This window comes from Meles meles, chromosome 9, assembly GCF_922984935.1.
Source record: "Meles meles chromosome 9, mMelMel3.1 paternal haplotype, whole genome shotgun sequence".
Taxonomy (NCBI): Eukaryota; Metazoa; Chordata; class Mammalia; order Carnivora; family Mustelidae; genus Meles; species Meles meles.
Genome location: NC_060074.1, coordinates 112,398,876 through 112,420,572, shown reverse-complemented (window position 1 = coordinate 112,420,572; position 21,697 = coordinate 112,398,876). Strand labels below are relative to the sequence as shown.

Here is a 21,697-nt window from a genome sequence, read left to right as displayed (position 1 = left end):
CTCTTAACAGCTCTTGAGGTTTATCTGATTTAAAGAGAGCTGTTTTCTGGTCTCTTAGCTAGCTCGATCATTGCTTGTGAGCTTTACTCTTCAGACTTAAAGCAACAGTATCAATCCCTTTATTTCAACTGAATCTTGAAGTCTAGAGTGTTCTCATGCAGTCATTTTTTTAGAACCATGAGAAACAGAACTCCCTACTTCTGCAATCTACCCCTCCCTTTCTCTTCAACTGTTTTAAGTAATTCTGTTGTGAAATATTTAGGGTAAACACTTCCTCTGTCATCATTGTAAATACTACTCCGTGATCTTCATTGCTCCTCAGTAATCTTTTTTTATTCTCCATTCAAACTACTCTTTCTAGCCTGGTATTCTTAAAAAGGGCCTAAGCCGATTGGAAAAGCATAAGAGACGATTTGCAGAACAGAAACGACTCAGCAAAGTGCACCGTGCTGTCAAGTTCAGCATTGAAGGCAACAGGATGCCCCTGTAGTCCTGGCCCTACCAGAGTGTATCCGGGAGGTATCCCCAAGGAAGCATGCTCTGTGCATGAGCTTGAATTGTCAGCAGCTAGAGTGAAAACAAGTGTGCGTGTGCTTTCCTAACCAGAAAAGGCCCAGCCCACTTCTAGTTACTGAAATAATGACCTTAACAAGCACTTCGTGATTTTCAAGTTCTGTTGAATATTTAGAAATTGAAATGGAAGTCCCTTCCTTTATTAGTACCCTGGAAACTCACGGATAATTAATTCCCTGATAAGCATTTTGATCCTCCTTTTACCCATTTTTATTAAAAAGTCTTTTTTAGGGTCCAGAGTCATAGTGGTCTGCATTACAGGCATGTAAGGTGATGAGTAGCTTCTTGATGGAAGGGAGGTGACTTTTCCTCCCATTGTCAGTGGCTCATCAGTGTGCATTTGAGAGGACCCATTGCATAAAGCCTTACACTAAATAGTTAAGAGATAAATTTGATTAATACATATGTAATACATGGTTAGAAATGAAAACGTTGGAACCCTTCCTTAAAGCCACACTCACTCCCTGCTGTGCTCTGAGATGAATTGCGCTACCTTTGTAGCAGTGTGCTCTTGAGAGTCTGAGTGTGATGCCTTCCTTTTGTGACTTCTCCATGACCCCTGCTTGGGCAGCTATTTTCATGGACTACGAACTACACTCACCTTTGTGCCAGTTCATTTTTGATATTAAGCTGCAATCAAAACAAAGCACACTTTCTTACTTATTGAGCGTAAATGAGAGGGAGAAGAGCACTGCTTCAGTGCCGAGAACTTTTTCAGACTTCCTTCCCCTTTTTTGTACTTTTACCCATATCCACATCCCTTAATACCCCTTATCTTCCTCAGCCGCTTCTCTTTCTTTTTACCTTTACTTTTTTTCACTGTCTTTTCCCCTCTTGCTGTCCCTCTTGGTAGTAGTTTTTTTTCCCCAGCACACTTACGTTTGAGAATTAAGAACGATAAGGCAGAGAAAATGTAATAAAAAAAAGTCTCAGTGGCCATTCTTCTTTGGAAGCCTAGCTGTGTCCTGAAAGGCATGTGCCTGTCTGCCAGGTTGCTGGTTCTGATCCCATTCTCCCAGTAGGTGATGGGCAGGTGGGAAGAAGTGGCCCAGTCTCCTGCTAGAGCAGAGAGGTGACTAGCAGGCAGAGAGGCAAGTTCAAGCTGCTTTCCTTTCCTTCATCCCAGCACTCCTGAGATCATAATGTGCCAGTACTATCTAGGTCCAAGTCTGGGCATGTTTGGGGGCCTGGTGGTTTCATGTTACATTTTAGGGTATTGTCCTTAAACCACCTGACACTCTTTCCCTGTTCAGGAAGAGTCCTTATGAATTCACTCAGGGCTTCCACATTGAAGACACTAATGAGTATTATTAGAAAACGTATTTTCCAGAAGAAAATTGGAGTGAGTAAATGGCTTTCAAATGAAACTCTCTTTGTTTTAAATGTCATTTTTATTTTTGAAAGTACATAAGTAAATATAAAACACTTATAAGAAAAAACCCCATCCCAAAGCCCTGCTCTTCTCAATGTCCCCAATGTTTTGTTTTTTTTTTCAAAGTCCCCAATGTTAACAGTTTGATGTGTTAAATGTATTCCCAGTAATGCTTCAGACTTGTTTTTTTGTGGTTATAATTACAGAAAATTTTGAGATTAGAAAGAGAAATTAGCCACCATTCAAAAGCAGTTTGTTACAATTTTTGCCCTTTTTTTCTATTGATACTTTCATAAAATTATACTGTATATAATATTGGTCATTTCCCCTCTTTAAAACACCTTAACATTTGTCTCTTATATTGGCTGCATAATAGTCTATTATGTGAATATATAATTTGTTTATTTATTCCTCTATGATTTCTGATTTTTCATTCCTAAATAATGCAGTAACCTACACTACATTGTATATTTAAATGTTAATTTATTCCATGGAGTGCTTTTAAGATAACAGTAAAATGACAAACGCAATGTATGTTTTTATATAAACTTTTAAATGCAGAAAGCACAAATAAAATTAATGTCACTTGTAATTCTACCACACCTTAATATTAACATTTTGGGCTATTTCCTTTTTGTCCTTTTTATATTGTACATAAACATTACTGGTTTTGTGGTTTGGTGTTTTTGTTTCAACTTTTATGCAAAATTGTTGTTTTATACTTTGTTGGATTTTTGTTTTAGTAAATATGGTAAAAATTCATTTAAGTAAACATTCTTCAGTGACTTAATATTGTGTCATAATACAGTTGTATCATAGTTTTTTGTTTTTTTTTTTTAAGCAAACCCATGTTGCTAATATTTTAAGCTACTTTTGGTTTTTCACTGATAAAACAGTGCAGCATACACGTTCTAAGGTGTGGTACAGAGTTGAATTAGGAGAGAGGTCATTGAATTTGGCATGTTAGGTACTAAATCTTTTGTGTTCTCTGACTTGGGGAAACTAGGCATCTGCCAGCTCTAAGTCTTAATATAAATAGGAATGGATTAGTGTGACCTGGATTTGTCCCTTTTGTGGAGGCTAGAGGGCTCAGATTATTAGAGAGGTGCTAGGAAACGTTTCTAATAGCGTGTAAAGCTGCTGGGAGTTAGGTAATTGGTGGAGATCTGAGTGGGTAAGGCTTCTGATGTGGACTGGCTATAAGTACTAAGAATCAGGGCACATCCGAAAGGAGGTCACATGTTTAGGACTATCCAGAAAATCTAGGGATTTGATAGGGTGATAGAAGCATAGCTCCTTCACCTCTGATAAGGAATGTTTTTTGCTAACTCAGAGTACTACTACCAGGTGTTAAATTGACATAAATATTTGAACTTGGGGTTGTTTTAGAAAATATAGGGTGGATGATCACTCTTGTTCGAGACTGACTAAGGGTTCCTTGCTTCTGTCTGAGGGGTATGCTGAGTCTAGAGTCTAGACTTGGGAGGCTCCTCAACTCAACATCACATTGATAACTGACACAGAGTGTCGCCTTCTGGGCCTTACCTTCTTTTAGCAGTCTTGGAATTGAGCTTCACAGGTGATTCTATCTGGGGAGAAATAGAAGAACTCATCCCTTTTTATACCATTCAACATTCTTAAGGATCGAAATTGTCAGTAACACTATAGTCAACCAGAAGAGTTTCCCCTGGTCTTTGACTTAAGTGGCAGACCTCCTCAGCATTTCTAAAGGTCAGTTTCTTAGAGACGGCATCCTTTTAAGACCCATAGTCGTTAAAAATTAAAAAAGAAATAATCTAACAACCAAACCTTTAAACATATATGGCAAGCAGGAAGAGATGCAAAAAGTAGTAACACCCTTGGATCAAAAAGATTTCATTTGCGCTTTTTTGTTGTTGTTATCAAGTGTACTTATTTAATATAAATCTAATTGGTTCCAAAGTAGTAGTAATAATAGTAATAGCTGATACATATTTTGAGCACTGACTGTGTGCTAGTATTTGACACTATTAGCTCATTTACTTCTCCTGCTAGTATTTGACACTATTAGCTCATTTACTTCTCCTAGCAGTCCTGAAAGGAGGGGCCTTATTTGCCTAGGGCTCTAGAACTTGCTGAGGCAAAGTGGGGATTCACCCCAAGTCTGAAACTAGAGCTTCAGCACTTAATGGGTTCACTTTACTCATCCTCTGACCTCATTCGTTATGCTTAAGGCTTTTTCTCAGATGACTTTCCTTGCCTTAGAAAATCACTATTCTTCATGCCAGCACTGCTGGGAGGTGAATATCTGAAGTGACCAGCTCCATGTTTGACCTTTGAAAGGGAAAAGCATATAGTCAAAATGTAAGTGAATGGAATTGGGGGAAATCATAGTTTAAATTTTTCCCTTTCATCTAGGAGGTTTCTGTGGACTGAGGTAGAATTTTAAAATAAGACATGGACAACTGTTAATCTTCATTGAGAGAGTTTAAATGTGTACATTGCTAACACTGGTGTGTACACTTGATCTTGTTCCTGAGGTCACCAGCGCATATTATGATTATTACAGAGACTGGAGCTCTTCTGACTGTTAACTTGCAGATAAAAGAAGATGAAAGACAAAACTAGATTTGTGTATTTCAATAATTTGCTCTTTATTTTTTACCCCACTCTTAGTTTCAGGGGACCTCCAAGAAGGGTATCAGTCGACTGGATAAGCAGATGAGAAAGTTCACAGATATCAGAAAAAAAAGCAGATCTGCACACGCAGTGAAAATCAGCATCGAGGGCAATAAAATGCCATTGTAACCTTGCCTGGGATGTGTCCCCATCTCTAAGAAATGCGCAATGGACTCTTTGGAGAAAGAAGATGATATTTTAAAAAAATTTTTTAGTGTATCTGTAAATGGTTCTGCTTGTATCAGATGTTGTCATAGGACTCGCATTTCTCTCAGTTATATTTAAAACTGTTTGTTGTGTACTTTGTACAGAAGAATACTAGTCATACTTCTATAAACTTTACACAATAAAGTTCCATTCTGGTTTTGGGGGGCTGTCTCTTCATTGTCTTAGAGGATGTATTCTCAGTGGGGGTGAAAATTGGCTTTTGGTGAGAGAAAAAAATCTTAAGATATTACAGTGGTTTGTGACCCTTCCATCTTCCATGTTCATCCTTCCTGACCATAGTATAGTAAGGAATTTGTCTGGTCTCTCTCTTGGATTCCTGATAAGGAACTTCTAAAAACCTTTGCATTTTCTGGGTGATAGGAATGTTTTTGTGATTCTCATGAGGTGACTTGTTAGGCCCTGAGGTAGCTTTAGGATGGAGGACGTCACGGGTTGGGATTTTGGGCAGGCCTGAGGAGTTGGAGTGAGGGGATTGAGTTCAGTCATGTGGCCAATGATGTAATTGGTCATGCTTGAGTAGTGACATCCCAGTTAAAAACTCTGGACATTCAGGCCCCCCTGGGCTTCCTGACTGGTGAGCACAGTGATAAGCCTAGGTGGTGATGTACCTTCATTCCACAGAGAGGGTGTGGAAGCTCTTTTTACTGCCAGAACTCGCCCTGTGTCTGTCTCTTCATTTGGCTGGTCCTCCTACTTTATAATAAATCATAAACATAGTGCTTTCCTGAGTTCTGTCAGTCATTTTAGCAAATTCTTGAACCTAAGGGGATCATGGGAACCCCCAGATTTGTAACCAGTCAGTAAAAGTGGTCATGGACCCACTTGAAACTGGCATTCAAAATGGGAGCAGTCTTAAGGAGGACTGAGCCCTTAAACCTGTTGAGTCAGATGCTAACTCCAGATGGTTAGTGTGGGAATGAATTGCAATATTCTAGTTGGGGTTGAAAGAAAATACAAAATCTTACTATTTCTCTTCTTAGGGAAATTTTAATTACTTGACTTTAATTAAATTACATTGATGTTTTCTCATGGAAAGGGTATTGTAATGAAAAAAAATTGTGAAATACTTCCTTAGAGGAAATGTGGATGTAACTGAAAGCTTTTGGTTACTGATAGCAATTGGCAGTTGGGTTAGAGATAACTATAGTTTATGGCTATATTGTTATATTTTTGTGATACTTTAAACTTAATAGTCTGCAGATTTAATTATGAAAAACCTCCATTTAGTCAAAATGACTAAATTCAAGAACCAGTAATTCATTTTAATTGTGGAAATTCTGATACAAATTGGAACAGGGTTTTTGACAACACTGATTTTCAAAAAAACTTGAAAGTAGTACTTGCCATAAAAGCCTTTGAATAGCCAATATGGCTTGAAGTGTATGCACTTACTCAAAAGTTCCTCTCAGAATCTCTGCATTTACTTTTTTTTTTTTTTTTTTAAGATTTTATTTATTTGAGACAGAGGGAGAAAGAGCATGAGGTAGGGAGAGCAGAGGGAGAGGGAGAAGCAAACTCCCTGCTGAGTGGAGTTGGCGGGGGAGCTCCAACCTGTGACTCTGGGATCATGATCTGAGCCAAAGGTGGGTGCTTAACCAACTGAGTCACCTGGGCAGCCCCGCATTTACTTTCAACAAGCTTAGCACAGATGGGGCAGTGAACTGTAAAAGGCAGGTGCATAAAAATGTTACCAGGTGATTGCTAACTGCTAGGTGGAAGTGGAAACAGTACTTTCTACAATCATTTTGCTTTATATAGATAGCCTTAAAAAAAAAGCTTGTGAGAGCAATAAAAGCACAGCCATCTGTTGAAGCAAATGTTGATGAACCTGGTCATTAAAAATTCTAAACAAGAAAGGTAAGAGTAAAAAAAGATTTAAACTTACTAATACAGTATTTTGCCATTTGATGGGGTAAGCTCCAATTATCTGATGATTTCACTGATATGGGCTAAAACATGGTGCCAGACAGTAAAGGGATAATCATAAGTGAGGACTTCAAAACGATTTAGGAGGTTCTCTTAATACTATGTTGAAGAAAAGATTGTTTCTGTATAAAAGATCTCGGTCCATGGGTTAGAAACTCAAACCTCAAAACAGAATGGCCTTTTTTTTTTAAATTTTGGAAATTTTTCCAACTTAAAATTATGTTGCAAGAATGGTAAAATAAACTCCCATATACCTATCTTCACCTATTTTAACCAATTGTTCACATTCATAGCATTTACTTTATACATGTGAGTAGCTTGTTTGACAGCTTGCCTCTTGGTCCCCAAATGTTCAAGCATATTTCTCTCCATAGAGACCTTTAGTTTGTTCCATTGTTGGTGGTGGTAACTTTGACCACTTGAATGGAGTGATGCAGAATCATTTTTTCCCCAGTTAAAAAAATTTAATTGTTGACTAAATTATTTTAAATTAATTATGTGTAAATGTAAAGTACACATAGAATTTGACATCTTTAGGGACAGTTTTTAAGTATACAGTTCTTAGCATTAAGTCCATTCACTTTTGTTTGCAACCATCAACTGCCTTTCAATCTCTAGAAATCTTTTCATCTTAAGAAATGAAACTTCCATTGAATAGTAACTCCACATTCTCTTCCTTCTGGCCTAGCCCTGGCAGTCACCATACTGCTTTGTCTCTGGTTTTGAATACTCCCATCTCATATAAATGGAATCATACATTGTTTATCCTTTGTGAGTGGTGTATTCACTTAGCATAATGTCCTCAAGGTTCGTTCATGTTGAAGCATGGGTCAGAATTTCCTTCCAAACATTTTAAGACTGAATAATACTGTATTACATGTGTATACCATGGTTGGTTTGTCCATTCATCATTTGTTGATGGATATTTGGGTTGCTTTTACCTTTTGGCTCTTGTGAAGAATGCTGCCGTGAATACGGGTGTGCAAATATTTCTTTGAGACCCTGCTGTGAATTCTTTGAAGTATATACCCAGAGGTAGAATTATTGGGTTGTATGTAATTCTAATTTATGGAACTGCCATGCTGTTTTCCAAAATGACTGCCCCATTTTACATACCTACCAATAATCCAAAGGGTTCTAATTTGTCCATAGCCACATCAACACTTATTTATGTTTTGGGTTTTTTGGGTTATTTTTTGTTTTGTTCTTGTTTTTTTGATAGTAATCATCCTACTGGGTGCAAGATGGTATGTCATTGTGATTTTAATTTGTATTTTTCTGATTAGTGACATTGAGTATCTTTTCATATTCTTACTAATGCTTTTGATACCTTCTTCGGAGAAATACCTATTCAGATATTTTGCTCATTTTTAAAGTAAGTTTTGAGCTGTTGGAGTTCTGTATATATTCTGGATAATAACTTACCAGATGAATGATTTGCAGATATTTTTCCAATTTTGTGGATTGCCTTTTCGCTCTTTATTCCCACTGAATGGTCTTGGCACCCTTGTAGAAATCATTTGACCATATACATAAGGGTTTATTTCTGGCCTCACTTCTATCAGTCTGTATGGCTATCCTAGCATCAGCATGACACTTTTGTTTTAGGAACAAGAATGAAATTTTTCACTTGTTTGTTTCTTGATTTTGAAGAATTCCTGGATGACATGCTTGGCCTGAAACTCTTTGCCATAGTTCTTAACCACTGCAAAACTGCAACCAACTATGTGGGATTTCCCTCTCTGTTCATAGAGGTCTGCCCATTTGCCTAATTTCTTATTGTCATCTGTCTTAATTTGATGGATTATGGTGTTCAGCACAAAGGGCCTCGACCAACTTGATATACATAAACTCATCACAGTTGGGTGCAAGCACACGAAGATGGGCTTGGCACTTGTCTAAGGCTTTGGTGGCTTTGTGAATTTCATGTGCTAGGCCCTTGTGGATGAGGGTGGTTTTCAGCACCTCTTGTAAAGCAGTGTTAACATCATTACACCTCCAGCAGCACTGCTGATTTTTCAATCACAAAAACTTTGTAGTCTACCTGCCTTTACGTTATTGATGTCACAAATCACTATGTATATACACACACACACACAATATATTGTGTACCTAACAGATTTATAGTTATTTTTTATGCTTTTCTATTTTAAATCCTGTAAAAGAAGTTATAATACTGGATTTTATATTTGTCCATGTATTTACCTCTGCTGGAAAAATTTACATTTTTGTATGGCTTTGAGTTACTAGTGTCCTTTCAACCTGGAGGACTGCCTTTAGCATTTCTTGTAGAGTTTGTCTCCATAGTGTTTATCTGGGAATGGCTTATTTTCTCCCTCATTTTTGAAGGATAGTTTTGCCAGATAGAGAATTCTTGGTTGATGGGTTTTTTCTTGAATCGCTGTAATTATATCATCTGACTGCCTTCTGGCCTGCAGAGACTGTGCCCTGGGAGCCAGAGAGGGACCCTTTTACTAGTAAAATATAATTTTGGGGGAGGGCATAAAATAAACCATTGTTTCCAAATTGCCTTCTCCCTACCTCCCTGTATACTACTATTCCTCAGGCAGAGATTGTCAGGCCAAGCTCCAAACTGCCTCTGTTGTGATCTTCCCTCTCATGGTAGCAGAAGTCTTAGAACCTCAGTTGCACAGGTAGAGTGTGGTGTGGAGTGAAGTGAGTATAGATTACGTGTATATAAAAGTTGTGCTGAGATGTTAGAGTAGTCCTGAGAGGTGAATTGTGTAGTGTTGACGTGGGCTGGAAATGTTGCAGAAATGCATGTGATTCTATAGCGAGCTGTCTCAAGTTGGCTGATTTTGGTACCATTGAGCTCCACATGTGCAATTCATATGTTCATTGTTTGTTTTTTTAAAGAAAGTGGTGAGCTGTGTCACAGCATTACCTGTATGCCTCATTTTAAGCAAGCTGAGTACATAAATGTAAAGATCTGACAAAAACTTGGGGATGATAGTTTGGAAAAGGCTTTACTTACAAGATTTTTAGAAAACATTCTTACTGCTTTGGGGCACCCAAGTGGCACAGTTGGTTAAGTGTTCTGCTCTTGGTTTTGGCTCAGGTCATGATCTCAGGGTCATGAGATTGAGCCCCTCATCTGGCTCCAAGCTCAGTGTGGAGTCTGCTTGAGACTCTCCCTCTCCTTCTGCTGCTCCTCTTTTATAAAAAAAATAAATAAATAAATAAATAAATAAATAAATAAATAAAAACATTCTTGCTGCTTTAAAGCAGGATTTGAAGGAGCAACTTGTGAGAACAGCCCTCAATCTAGGAGATGAGGGTTTTGGTCTGTGCTCCCCAGGACTAGCTCAGTTCTTACAAAACCTGGGGCCCTGAACCTGTATGTTCTTACCATGGTGGAGCTGCAGTTACGGATGCGCCAAGGGAGGCTCAGAGTGTGTCAGGCCCTCAGATAGCTAGTCATTCCTTGGGTTTATTTGACTAGAGAGCGATGGGTGAAGCTTTAAACAAAATACTTTGTAAATGTTTTATGATAATGACATGTTGAAAAGACAGTGGATTGAAGGTAAAGAGACAGAGTTTGGTCTCCCAAAATGTGTGGATCTCTTTGGGTCAGGGAAATCAGTGCTCATGGTTTTGAGAGGAGAAAAAAGGAGAGAGTTTATCCTTTCCTGTCCTTTGAATTTGGAGAAGGAGTGATTTTTTTAAAAAAAATTCTTTTCTTTCTTGTGTTTTGAGAAAGAAGTTACTTTTTTGGCTAGAGATAGAGTTCTGTACACTAGTTCTATGTGAGACCAGCAGAGGTCAGTTAAGTGCTGGCCTTTTGAGGAACTTAACCCTGGTAGTTGACCAGTGTAGTTATGGACAGCCATTCCAAGCTGGTCTCTTCTGAAACCCATGTCAGGAGGAAGTAGGACCAATCAGAGTCCGTGGGCTCACAGGGGTCAAGGACCACATCCATGTGGTTGTCACCATTCAGTTTGTTGAGCTGACCTAACATGGCACTTCATATTTTGACATTGATTATACTTAATTCTATGAGATGTTATTGTCCCTGCTTTACAGATAAAGATAACGGTGCACAGAGATCAAGGGGCCACCCAGCTGGTGAGTGGCAGAGCCAGAATTCAAGGTCAGGTTTGAATGCAGATCCCTGGCTACCTTATCGGCTGGATTTTTTTTCCACATGAAGTATTTGGTAGTTTTTATTGTTCAGACTTGTAGTTCTTGGCTTTTATCTTCTGGACATTCCTAAGTGTTGCTATTCCATTTTTGTTGAGGAAGTCAGAGAATCTTGAGGTGGAAAAGGCATTCAGGGGTTTCCTAAGAAATAGTGTTGTTCATTATTATATTTAAAAAAGGATCAAATTTGGTAGACTTTCAGCATCATCAGGTTATCCTTAGAGCAGAATTTGGAATGAAATTGATTCATATCAACCAATTTCCTTTTAAAAAATTTTTAAAACAAAACAGCAAAACCGTGTAAGTCCTCTGCATGTCTCTACTGAAAGGGAGAGGAAATACAGCTGGACCTTGTGCCTTCATGGTGATCAGTTAATCACCCTATTTAGGTTTCACATAAAGGTGCTGTTATCTTTCCATAAGTGAGAAAAATGTGTTCAAAGTGAAATGACTGCTCAGAGTCATACTGTCAGTAGCAAACCATCCATGGATCCGGAGTCCGTTCTTTCTGCCTTCAAAGCTTTCAGTTTGCTGCAGTGTTTTCTGGGTGAAATACTAGGATTTAAACAGATGCTTAGAGTTTTTGTGTTGAGCCTGTAGTTGTTCTTGGATCTTGTTTAAACTAGTACCATCTGAAGTGAATACCTGTGTCCATTCTTTTCCAGGTTTTGCTGTTACCACTCAAGATACCATACCTTGAATAATACATGGGAGACCTCAGGACACTGATAAGGTTAATAGCCTAATGGCTGGGGAAGGGCTGAGATTCAGCCATACTGCTAAATAGTTTGGTGATAACCTCCTTCAAATGTTATACTACTGATGTCTGTTAGGGCTGAGGTTCCTGGGGAAAAGTCTTGAATTCCGTCCGTTACTGGGTTTGATTATGGATAGTACTTATAAGGCTGAAGTGGCCCAGGCAGAGGCCCACCTGCAGAGATCTGGGAGCCCCAAGAGAAAATTCACGGTAAAAGAAGGAGCAGTCTGACAGGGCAAGCCCCTCTTTGCAAGAGGATAGAATGTTGACGGCAAGCTGAAGGTCCCAGTATCTCCTGAGTCTGTGGGTGTGAACTGAGCTATGTTGATGGATGTTATAATGCTGGAATTCAGAAAGTTGTGCTGGTCATCTGTATGCAAGAGGAACACTCTAGCCTCATAGCCCTTCGGAGTCCTGGAATGGCAGCTCCTCTGGCCAACCAATTTAGGGCACAATGATAGGAATGGTCCTCCTGGGGGACATCTGTGGGATCATCAGGCCCGAAGCTGCAAAAACTTGACCTGAGCGGCCATAGAAACCCACTTAGGATCATGTGCACCCTTAGGATTCCTAGAATATTTGAGAAGGAAGGATTTTCCTTGAGGTAGGACTCCCTACCTTTGCAAAGATGAGCACTCAAAGCCATTGAGATTCAGAAGTTAACATGAAACAACATTTGTACTCATGGCTGATTAAGGCTAGGAAAGTTTTCCTTTCTGCTACATTTTAAAATGGGTAAGTGAACAGGATTTTTGAGACACTCAAGAAAGTAATCAATTAGTATAGCTTGTATCTTCATTAAAGACTCTGGGTCACACATGGCTCATGGTCTACTCCACAGCCCCACAGCCACTCTGCTCTCATGTCATGTCACTCCTCCATTCACTCACTGCTCTCCAGCCCCCAACGACCAGCTTCCCTTTTTTCATGTGCACCCAGCTTTCTCAGTCTGGGTCCCATTTTCCTGCCCTGTCTCCTCAAATATCCACCAACCTTGCTCTCTCTCTTCGTTTGGTCTCTGTTCAAATGTCACCTTTTTGGTGACACCTTGCCTAACTTCGAGAAAGCAACACCTGCCCCTCGCTTTATTTTCCCTGAAGGACTTTGCACTGCCTGACTTACTATATATTTACTTGTTTGTTATTGAGTGTACCTTTCTCTTTAGAGTGGGAGCTCCGTGAGGGCAGGAACTCCATTAGTTTTAACTATTGATGTATCCCCAGCAACCAGAACAATGTCTGTGACATAGTATATACTCTAAACTTGATTTATGAATGGTCCGTACTGCCTGCCTGCCTTCATTCATTAATCAATTCATTCAACAAACACTGAGCCCTGTAAGTGCTGGATATACTGAACAGCAGAGGACAAAAGATGAACAAGCTAGCTTCTGTCCTCAATTAGGTCACAATATGAGGAGGTACACAGAAAGGCAAACTTAACTAGAAATGCATTGTACTGAGTTTACAGGGGGTGCAACAGGAAAGGATTGAAAAAAGAGGGCGGTGTTGAGTTGATTCCTGTGGGGGAGGATGATTACGATGGTGAACATTTATTGGGTGTTTCCTGTGTGCCATCTCTCCATTAAGCAATGAATACAGTATCATTTAAGGCTGTTAACAGTTTTATGACATAACTTGCTAATATTACCTTTATCTTAGGGATGCAGAAATAGGCTCAGAAAGTACCAAGGTCATAGAGCTAGTACTTGGAACTGAGATTCAAACTTGGCTTTTTCTGGTTCCAGATCTCAAGCTGTAACTGTGTGCTGGGCAGACAAGCAGGGAAGACATTGCGAGGAAGAAACACTATATCCCAAGGATTGAAACTCTACCATGTGTATTCAGGTAACAGCAGAGATTCCAGGAAGCGTGAAAAGAGCTGAGGTAGGAGTGTATGACACTTAGAAGGTGGCCTTAGAGGACGCAGGTTTGCGCACCTGTTCTGACTCCTTTCTCTTTCCTCCTTCCGGAGTGGCCTGCTTTTGCTCCTGTATTAGGCTTCTGAATATGCTTTGATCTGAAAGAAAAATTTCATGGCTGAAGCAGGGGGCGGTGGGGGTGGGGGTTGACTCTGTGGTTGTAGTGTCCCTGATGGGAGATGGAGTTCTTGAGTAGTATAGTAACTTTGTGAATGAAGGGGAGACAACAGGAAGATCTTCGGAGAGAGAACTGCTGGAGCTTGCTCCGCATTGGCTGTCAGAGTCAGAGAAAGAAGGTGCTTCACCTGGGTGAATGGGAGGATGCGGTACCATTGATGAGGACAAAACATCTAGGGGAGAGCTTCATGGGAGTGGTGAAGATGAAGAATGAGGGTGATCTGCAGTACCTGTGGCTCGCTGAGGAAGGGAGATCCCCCGTGCTGGTCTGGGTGCATAAGGCCAGAGCTCCAAGTGGAGTCACAGAGCTGACAGACATCAGCTACTAAGTAGTTCTTCAAATTGCTGCCGAGAAAGATAAGCACTAGACTTGGGGTGGAATCTTTGGGAATGCCAGATGTGAATGCTAGGAGTCTTCTCAGTATGGACATCTTTGGATGGGTATTATGTTGTTTTCAGATCATTTGTTCTGACATATCATACACATATATCTAAACCAACCAGGGAAGTTTTTGACATTTTCTTGGTTTAAAAAAAGTATTCAAGGGCATGAGAGATCTTGCACCATTTTCTTCTGTAAATGTCTAAGTAAAATGGCAGGTTGGAAGCCCCTTCAGCCTACTCAGCTGTTTGTTTTTTTCCCCAGTGGCTTCCACAACCCCATCTGGAATCACAGCCACAGTGATCACCCTTATCCATGAAATGTGATCAGAAACTTGATATAGACCCATTTCAGCCCAGCCTTTCGCCCAACTCACAGTACTCACTAAGTGTCCAGGTGAAACCCGGTCCGGGCTCCCGGCCGTTACCCCTGCAGGAGCCCTTCACTTCAGACTGGTAGCTAGCACAGAGCACACTGGTGGGGAGGATCTTGGTTGCAGACCTTTGCCAAGTGCCCATGTGCACCAAGGGCAAATCTACATACAGGAGGACCCAGGGAATAGGGCCAGGGTAAGATGGAGAGCCCCCGCTACTCACTATCTTTGTTCTCCCCTCCTTGGTCAGTGGTGTCCCAGGTTCTGGTTGGGAAGGCAGAGGGGAAGAATGAATTTGCATCACACCACATCCCAGCTCAGGTAGCACAGGGCCACAGTGGTATTGATGTGGGGAAGGGAGTGGGACTCTTCATGGTGATCTTTTCATTTGCTCATGCAGGGACATATTGAGATCACTTACGGTGGCAGAATGGGAATGAGAATGGAAGTGGCAAGAGAGGGTGCTTTGGGGTCACATGACCCCAAGTCCTGTTCCCCTTCTGCCACCCATGGGCTGTGGGGTCTAGGGCAGAATTCACAACTCGCTAAGCCTTGGTTTCCTCCTCCTTGACGGCATTGATGCCCACTGCACAGAGATGAAAATGCTCAGGATGTCCAGCACACGTTAAGTAGCTTAATAGGTGAGCCTGCCGCATTGTGATTTTCAGTTTCCAGTGTGTTCTCAATCTCACTGCTTAACTGAGCATTGGGTTTGGTCATTTCCTTTACCTCAGCTAGGAACAGTGTAAGGATTACATGCTCAGGCTCTGGAGTTTGCCCAGACCTAGCTCGAATCCTGGCAGAGCCAATTACTGATGGAGTGAGAGTCTTCTCATGCTCTGGATAATGGGAAAAAGCTCTCTGCAAACTTGAAGCTGTGGCTGGATTAAGATGGAAAAGCTACGTGCAGGCAAGGCTAACCTGGCCCTGTGGAGCGTCATAACTCCAGAAGGGGAGGACCGCATGCCTTGCCACTGCATTAACGTGCCAAGGTCCCCAGCAGGCCTCACTCCTCTCTCAACGGGGATTAGAGGTAAGGTGGCCAGCACTCACAAAATGAAAAAATCAAGGGTATCTTTATCAATGGAGTGGGCATAGAGCTTAAAGGAGCCAAACAGCAGGCAGTCTCAGTCGATGGCCCATATTCACATACTCCAGTTTCTGTATGGGGAGGGCCCAAGGCACCCAGTGGGCTGAGCTGCGCGCACTACTAACAGAAATAGCGTAGGCCCTTGACAGACATTTACCTCCAGATTTCTATTTTTACCAACTCTGGTTGCGGGTTAATGGGCTCACCCAAAAGTTCTATTTGATCAGAACTTCAGCAAAATGTGGGATGAGGACTGGACATGAACCAACTCTTGACTGTCCTTAGCCTGTGTCCATTCATCATCCAGCATTTAGCTAAGCAGACTGCCTACCACCATCTGGAGAGAAAGGCACTGTCGTCTGCCATCCAAGTACTTTGCTCCACTGAGGACACTGAGGAACAAGTCCGAATCTGCATTCGATACCTGTGGGATCGAACTCATCATCCCAGACTGGCCAGCACAATTTGGACAATGCCCAGAAGACATTCCTCTACTGCTGCGTGTGGATGACTCGGACTTCAGCCCCTACTCTGTTGCTGTGTGTTTTCCTTACCTAAGTTCCTGTCCTTGCCGGCGTCGACTCCACAGCCACTGGTGTATGTATCAGCACTTAGTCCTAGAGCACTTATTGGCTGCTGCAGGAAGTGGGTGCTGCACACTTAACACATGTTGCTACATGTTTTAAAGATAGCCAGGGACATGTCCCTTTAATAACAATTTATAGATTAAGCAAATTGAACAAATCAATTTTCTAAGTCTTCTGACAGACTGGCTGCAAATGGGCTTTGAAATCCTTGTTGTTGTTTTTTTTTTGTTTTTTTGTTTTTAATATTTTTTATTTAATTATGCAACAGAGAGAGATCACAATCAGGCATAGAGAGAGAGAGAGAAGCAGGCTCCCTGCTCAGCAGAGAGCCCGATGCGGGACTCGATCCCAGGACCCTGAGATCATGACCTGAGCGAAGGCAGTGGCTTAACGCACTGAGCCACCCAGATGCCCCTGAAATCCTTGTTTTTACTCTCACTGGATTCCGGGACTTCAAAATGCTTTTCCATGGGCTCCAAACTGAGGTATAATGCATTTACATATAACTAAAATTATAAAGCAATGTGGGCCCAAGGGATGGATTATTATATTATGAGCCAAAGATAACCTCTTGTATATTGGCCTTCTGTTGTTTATCTTAGTAACAGTAGCCTGTGACCCATAAGCTCAAAAGCCTGTGGATGCTAAACTCAAACTTTACCCATACAAGAGTTGGAAACATAGCTCAAATAAGCAGATTTTTCGCCATTTGCAGGCTATCTGGTATGTATACCCCAGGAAACCCCACCTAACCTCTTCTAGCCATAGATAAACCCAGCAGCTATAAAGCTGTTCATGTTCCATGTTCCATGTTCCAGAGACTCTCAGTGTTGCTACTGAGTGATATCATCTAAACACACAAGCACTCGTTCTCTCTGCTTTTCCTCTTCTCCCTTTGAATGGACAGTTTTATCCTGTGAAGGACTTCCCTCATCATGCCAACCTGTCCAGGTGTTAGTCAAATAACGTTCATTATGTGCTACTGCCACCTGGTGGTCATATCTTTTCCTGTGCTCAACCCCCAAATCCTCCAACTCGCTATAGCCTATCTAGACATTTATCAGTTTTATGCATCTTTTCAAAAACTAGTTTGGGGTTTTACTATTTTTCTCTGTTGCTTTTCTGTTTTCTTTTTAAATTGTTTTCTGCTGTAATCTTTATTATTTCCTTATTCTTCTTAATTTGTATTTCATTTGTCCTTTAGTTTCCTAAGATAGAACAGCAATTACAGATTTGAGATCTTTCTTCTTTTCCAAGCAGAGATGTTTATTGTTATAAATTTTCCTTAAACAGTGTTTTCAGGGGCGCCTGGGTGGTTCAGTTGCTAAGCATCTGCCTTCAGCTCAGGTCACTATCCCAGGGTCCTGGGATCAAGCCCCACATCGGGCTCCCTGCTTGGTGGGCAAGAAGCCTGCTTCCTCCTGCTTGTGCTCCTGCACTCGCTGTCTCTCTCTCTCCGTCAAATAAATAAATAAATAAAATCTTTAAAAAACAACAACAAAAACACTTTCAGCTGTATCCCACAAATTTTGATACATTGTGTTTTCATTTTCATTCAAGTCAAAGTACTTTCTCATTTCCCTCTGAATTCATTTTTTGACTTAAATATTATTTAGAAGTGTGTTATTTAGTTTCTGATATTTGGGAATTTTCCACATTTCTGTCACTGAGTTAAATTTAATGCCATTATAATCAGAGAACATACTTCGTATTGTATGAATAACTTTAGAGTTTTGAGTTGTTTTATGGGCATAGAATAGGACTTATTATGGTAAGCAGTTGGTGTGTACTTCAATACAATGTGTATTTTGCTGTAGTTGGAAGAGTATTCCACAACTGTCAGGTCAAGTAGGTTGGTAGTATTCTAGTTTTATCTACTGATTTTTATTCTACGTGTTCTATCAAATATTGAAGGGGTATTGAAATCTCTGGCTATAATTGTGGGTGTGTTTATTTCTCCTTTCTATTCCATAAATTTTTGCTTCATGTATTTTGGAGCTCTGTTATTAGGTGAATTAATGTTTAGGATTATTATGTCCTCTTGACAATTTGGCTTTTCTCTTTATCATTTTGAAGTGGTCCTTTTTTAATTTTTTTGACAGAGTGAGAGAGATCACAAGTATGCAGAGAGCTAGGCAGAGAGAGAGAGGGGAAGCAGGCTCCCTGCTGAACAGAGAGCCCAATGCGGGGCTCTATCCCAGGACCCTGAGATCATGACCTGAGCCCAAGGCAGAGGCTTAACCCACTGACCCACCCAGGCGCCCCAAAGTGGTCCTTTTTATCCCGCATTATATTCTTTGCTTTGAAATCTACTCTGTCTGTTATTAATATAGTTACCTAATTTTCTTTTGATAATATTAGCATGGTGTGTATTTTTCCATTCTTTTACTGTTACCCTATTTGTTTCTTTATGTTTATTTTTAATTTTTATTTTTTTACTTATTTGAGAGAGAGTGAAAGTGAGAGATCACAGAAGGAGAAGGGAGAAGCAGACTTGCTGCTAAGTGGAGAGCCATGACCTGAGCCAAAGGCAGATGCTTAACCAATTGAGCCACCCAGGTGCTCCAGTTTCTTTGTGTTTAAAGTAGGCCTCTTGTAGGCAATTTGAGCCTTACTTTTCATCCAAACTGACAATCTCTGCCCTTTTTATTTGAATATTTAGATCTTCACATTTAATGTGTTGGTTGATGTGACTGGATTTAAATCTACCATATTGCTATTTATTTTCTAGCTATTTATCTCATCTATTCTTTTTCCTCTTTTGTGGGGGGGGGACAATTATTTTGGATTAATTGAATATAGTTTTATAATTCCACATTATCTCCTTCGTTGATTTATTAGCTATAATCTTTTTAAGGCATTTCTTTAGGGTTTAGAGTATGGACCCCTAACTTAGGTCAGTCTGCTGAGACATGGCAGTCTAACAGTATATGTCTTTTTCTCTTCCCTCAGCCTTTGTGCTATTGTTACACATTTTATTACACATGTTCTTAACTCCCTGTATTAGTTTGGTAAAACTGCCACAACAAATTACTTCAAACTGAGTGGCTTAAACCACAGAAATTTATCATCTCACAGTTCTGAAAGCTGGAAGTCCAAGATCAAAGTGTGGACAGCACCATATACCTTCTGAAGGTGCTAGAGAAGGATCTGGTCCACGACTCTTTCCTGGTCCTGGGCTCTTTTATGGTAGTTCCTTTGCTGTGGCAGCATAACTCAGTCTTCACATGTCATTTTCCCTGTGTGCATGTCTGTGTCTAAATTTCCCCTTTTATGGGGGTGCCAGTTAGATTAGATTAGAGACCAACCCTACTCCATCCAGGTAAGACCTCATCCTAGCTTAACTAATTTCATCAGCAATGATCCCCTTTCCAACTAAGATTACATCCGGAGGTACTGGGGGTTAGTACTTCAACATATGAATCTTAAGGAACATAATTCTAAACCCATAACAGCACACAACAGATCATTATTATTATACTGCTTTAAACAATTCATTATTTTTAAAAGAAACTTAAAAATAAGAAATAAAATCTTTTATACTTGTAAGTATCGGCACTTGACTTTTTTAATTGCCAAATAAATATTAAATGGCTATATTACATTTTATTTATTCAAGAGTATATGGATATTTGGGTTGTTTCCACTTTTGAGCTATCATGAATAATGTTATTATGAACATTTGTGTGCAAGTTCTTATGTAGACATGTATTTTTATGTCTCTTGGATAGATATATAGGAGTAGAATTGTTGGCTCACGTAAGTTAACTATTGAGGAACTGCTAGAATTTTTTCTACAGTGGCTGTATAATTTCACATTCCCACCAACAATGTATGAGGGCTCCAATTTTACCATATACTTGCCAACAGTTATTATCTTTTTAATGTTCTTGATTTGCGTTTTCCTGATAGCTAATAATATTTGAGACTCATTGACCATTTGTATATCTTCTTCAGAGAAATGTCTATTCAAATAATTTGCACATTTTTAAAGATTTTATTTATTTATTTGACAGAAATCACTAGTAGGCAGAGAGGCAGGCAGAGAGAGAGGTGGGGTGAAGCAGGCTCCCTGCCGAGCAGAGAGCCGGATGTGGGGCTCAATCCCAGGACCCTGAGATCATGACCTGAGCCGAAGGCAGAGGCTTAACTGTCTGAGCCACCCAGGCGCCCCTAATTTGCACATTTTTAATTGGGTTATTTGTCTTTCTATGAAGCTATAATAGTTCTTTATATACTCTAGATAGTTACTTATCAGATATATGATTCGCAAAAATATTCCCCCATTATGCATAAAAGTTTTTAATTTAAATGGAATTCAGTTTATTTTTTCTTTTGTTTCTTGTGCTTTTGGTGTCATTTTGCTTCATGTGCAGCACAATATTGGTTTTTACTTTGTGATCTAATCAGAATTTTTTTCTCAGTTAATGAATTAAATTCACTTTATTGATTTGACAGATATTTTTCTGGTTTTTTATCATAATTCTTTTGATACTAAAAAGAGTTTGTGTTATCATTCTGTTTGCTTTCTTTATATGAAAGCTTTACCTTTGTTTCTTCCCTTGAAAGTTGCAGTGTATCTTGGATCTAACATTTTTCTTGTTATAGGATTATTTCTTGTTCTTAAAGGGTTATTTTGCCAGAGTATAGTAACTTCTTTGAGAAAAAGGTCATGGAAAGAAAATTGAGACCTGCACATCTGAAAATAACTTCAGTTTGCCTTCAAGTTTGATTCACTCTTTGGCAGGTTTTAGAATTCAAGATACAAAATAGTTTTCCCCCCAATTTTTGCAGATTTTGTCAATCTTTTCTAGTATACAATGGTGCTAAAAAGAAATTAGCTTATTCCTTTAAAAGTGGCCTTAAAAAAAAAGTTCTCTCAAGGGACACCTGGGTGTCTCAGTTGGTTAAGCATCTGCCTTCAGCTCAGGTCATGAACTCAGGGTTATGGGATCGAACCCCACAGCTGCCTCCCTGATCAGTGGGGAGTCTGTTTCTCCTTCTCTCTTTGTCCTTGCTCCTGGCTCATTCTTTCTCTCTCTCAAATAAATAAAACTTTTTAAAAAAATATCTCTAGAACTTTTTGGGTTATTTGTCTCTGATCTGAAAGTTTACAAGAGTGTGTGTCTTTTTTTTCTTTCCAGATTTTATTTATTTTACAGAGAGAGACACAGCAAGAGAGGGAGCACAAGCAGGGAAAGTGGGAGAGGGAGAAGCAGGCTTCCCACAGAGCATAGAGCCCAATGTGGGACTCCATCCCAGGACCCTGGGATCATGACCAGAGCTGAAGGCAGACGCTGAACCAACTGAGCCACCCAGGTGCTCCAGTTTGGATCCTTTTCTATTCATTTGCTTAGCACTTGAAGGGCTCTTTCAATCTGAAGACATCTCGGTTCTGTGACATTTTCTTCTATTATTTCTTCAGTGACTTCCACTCTCATTTTTTCCCCCTTTTACTCTTTCTGGTATAGCTGTTAGTCAGATCCTGAACA

The 21,697-nt window shown here is 40.0% G+C and overlaps 1 protein-coding gene across 3 annotated transcripts in view; it reads left to right on the top strand.

Annotated features, from left to right (window-relative positions):
* IWS1 (interacts with SUPT6H, CTD assembly factor 1) overlaps nucleotides 1-4,972 on the top strand; it is a 39,548-nt gene extending 34,576 nt beyond the window's left edge. For all 3 annotated transcript variants that reach the window (XM_046019063.1, XM_046019064.1, XM_046019062.1), the window contains exon 14: nucleotides 4,601-4,972. In XM_046019063.1, the coding sequence (XP_045875019.1) occupies nucleotides 4,601-4,732 (132 nt within the window). In that variant the 3' untranslated portion in view covers nucleotides 4,733-4,972. The remainder of the gene's footprint in view (nucleotides 1-4,600) is intronic.
* The last annotated feature ends 16,725 nt before the right edge of the window (nucleotides 4,973-21,697 follow it).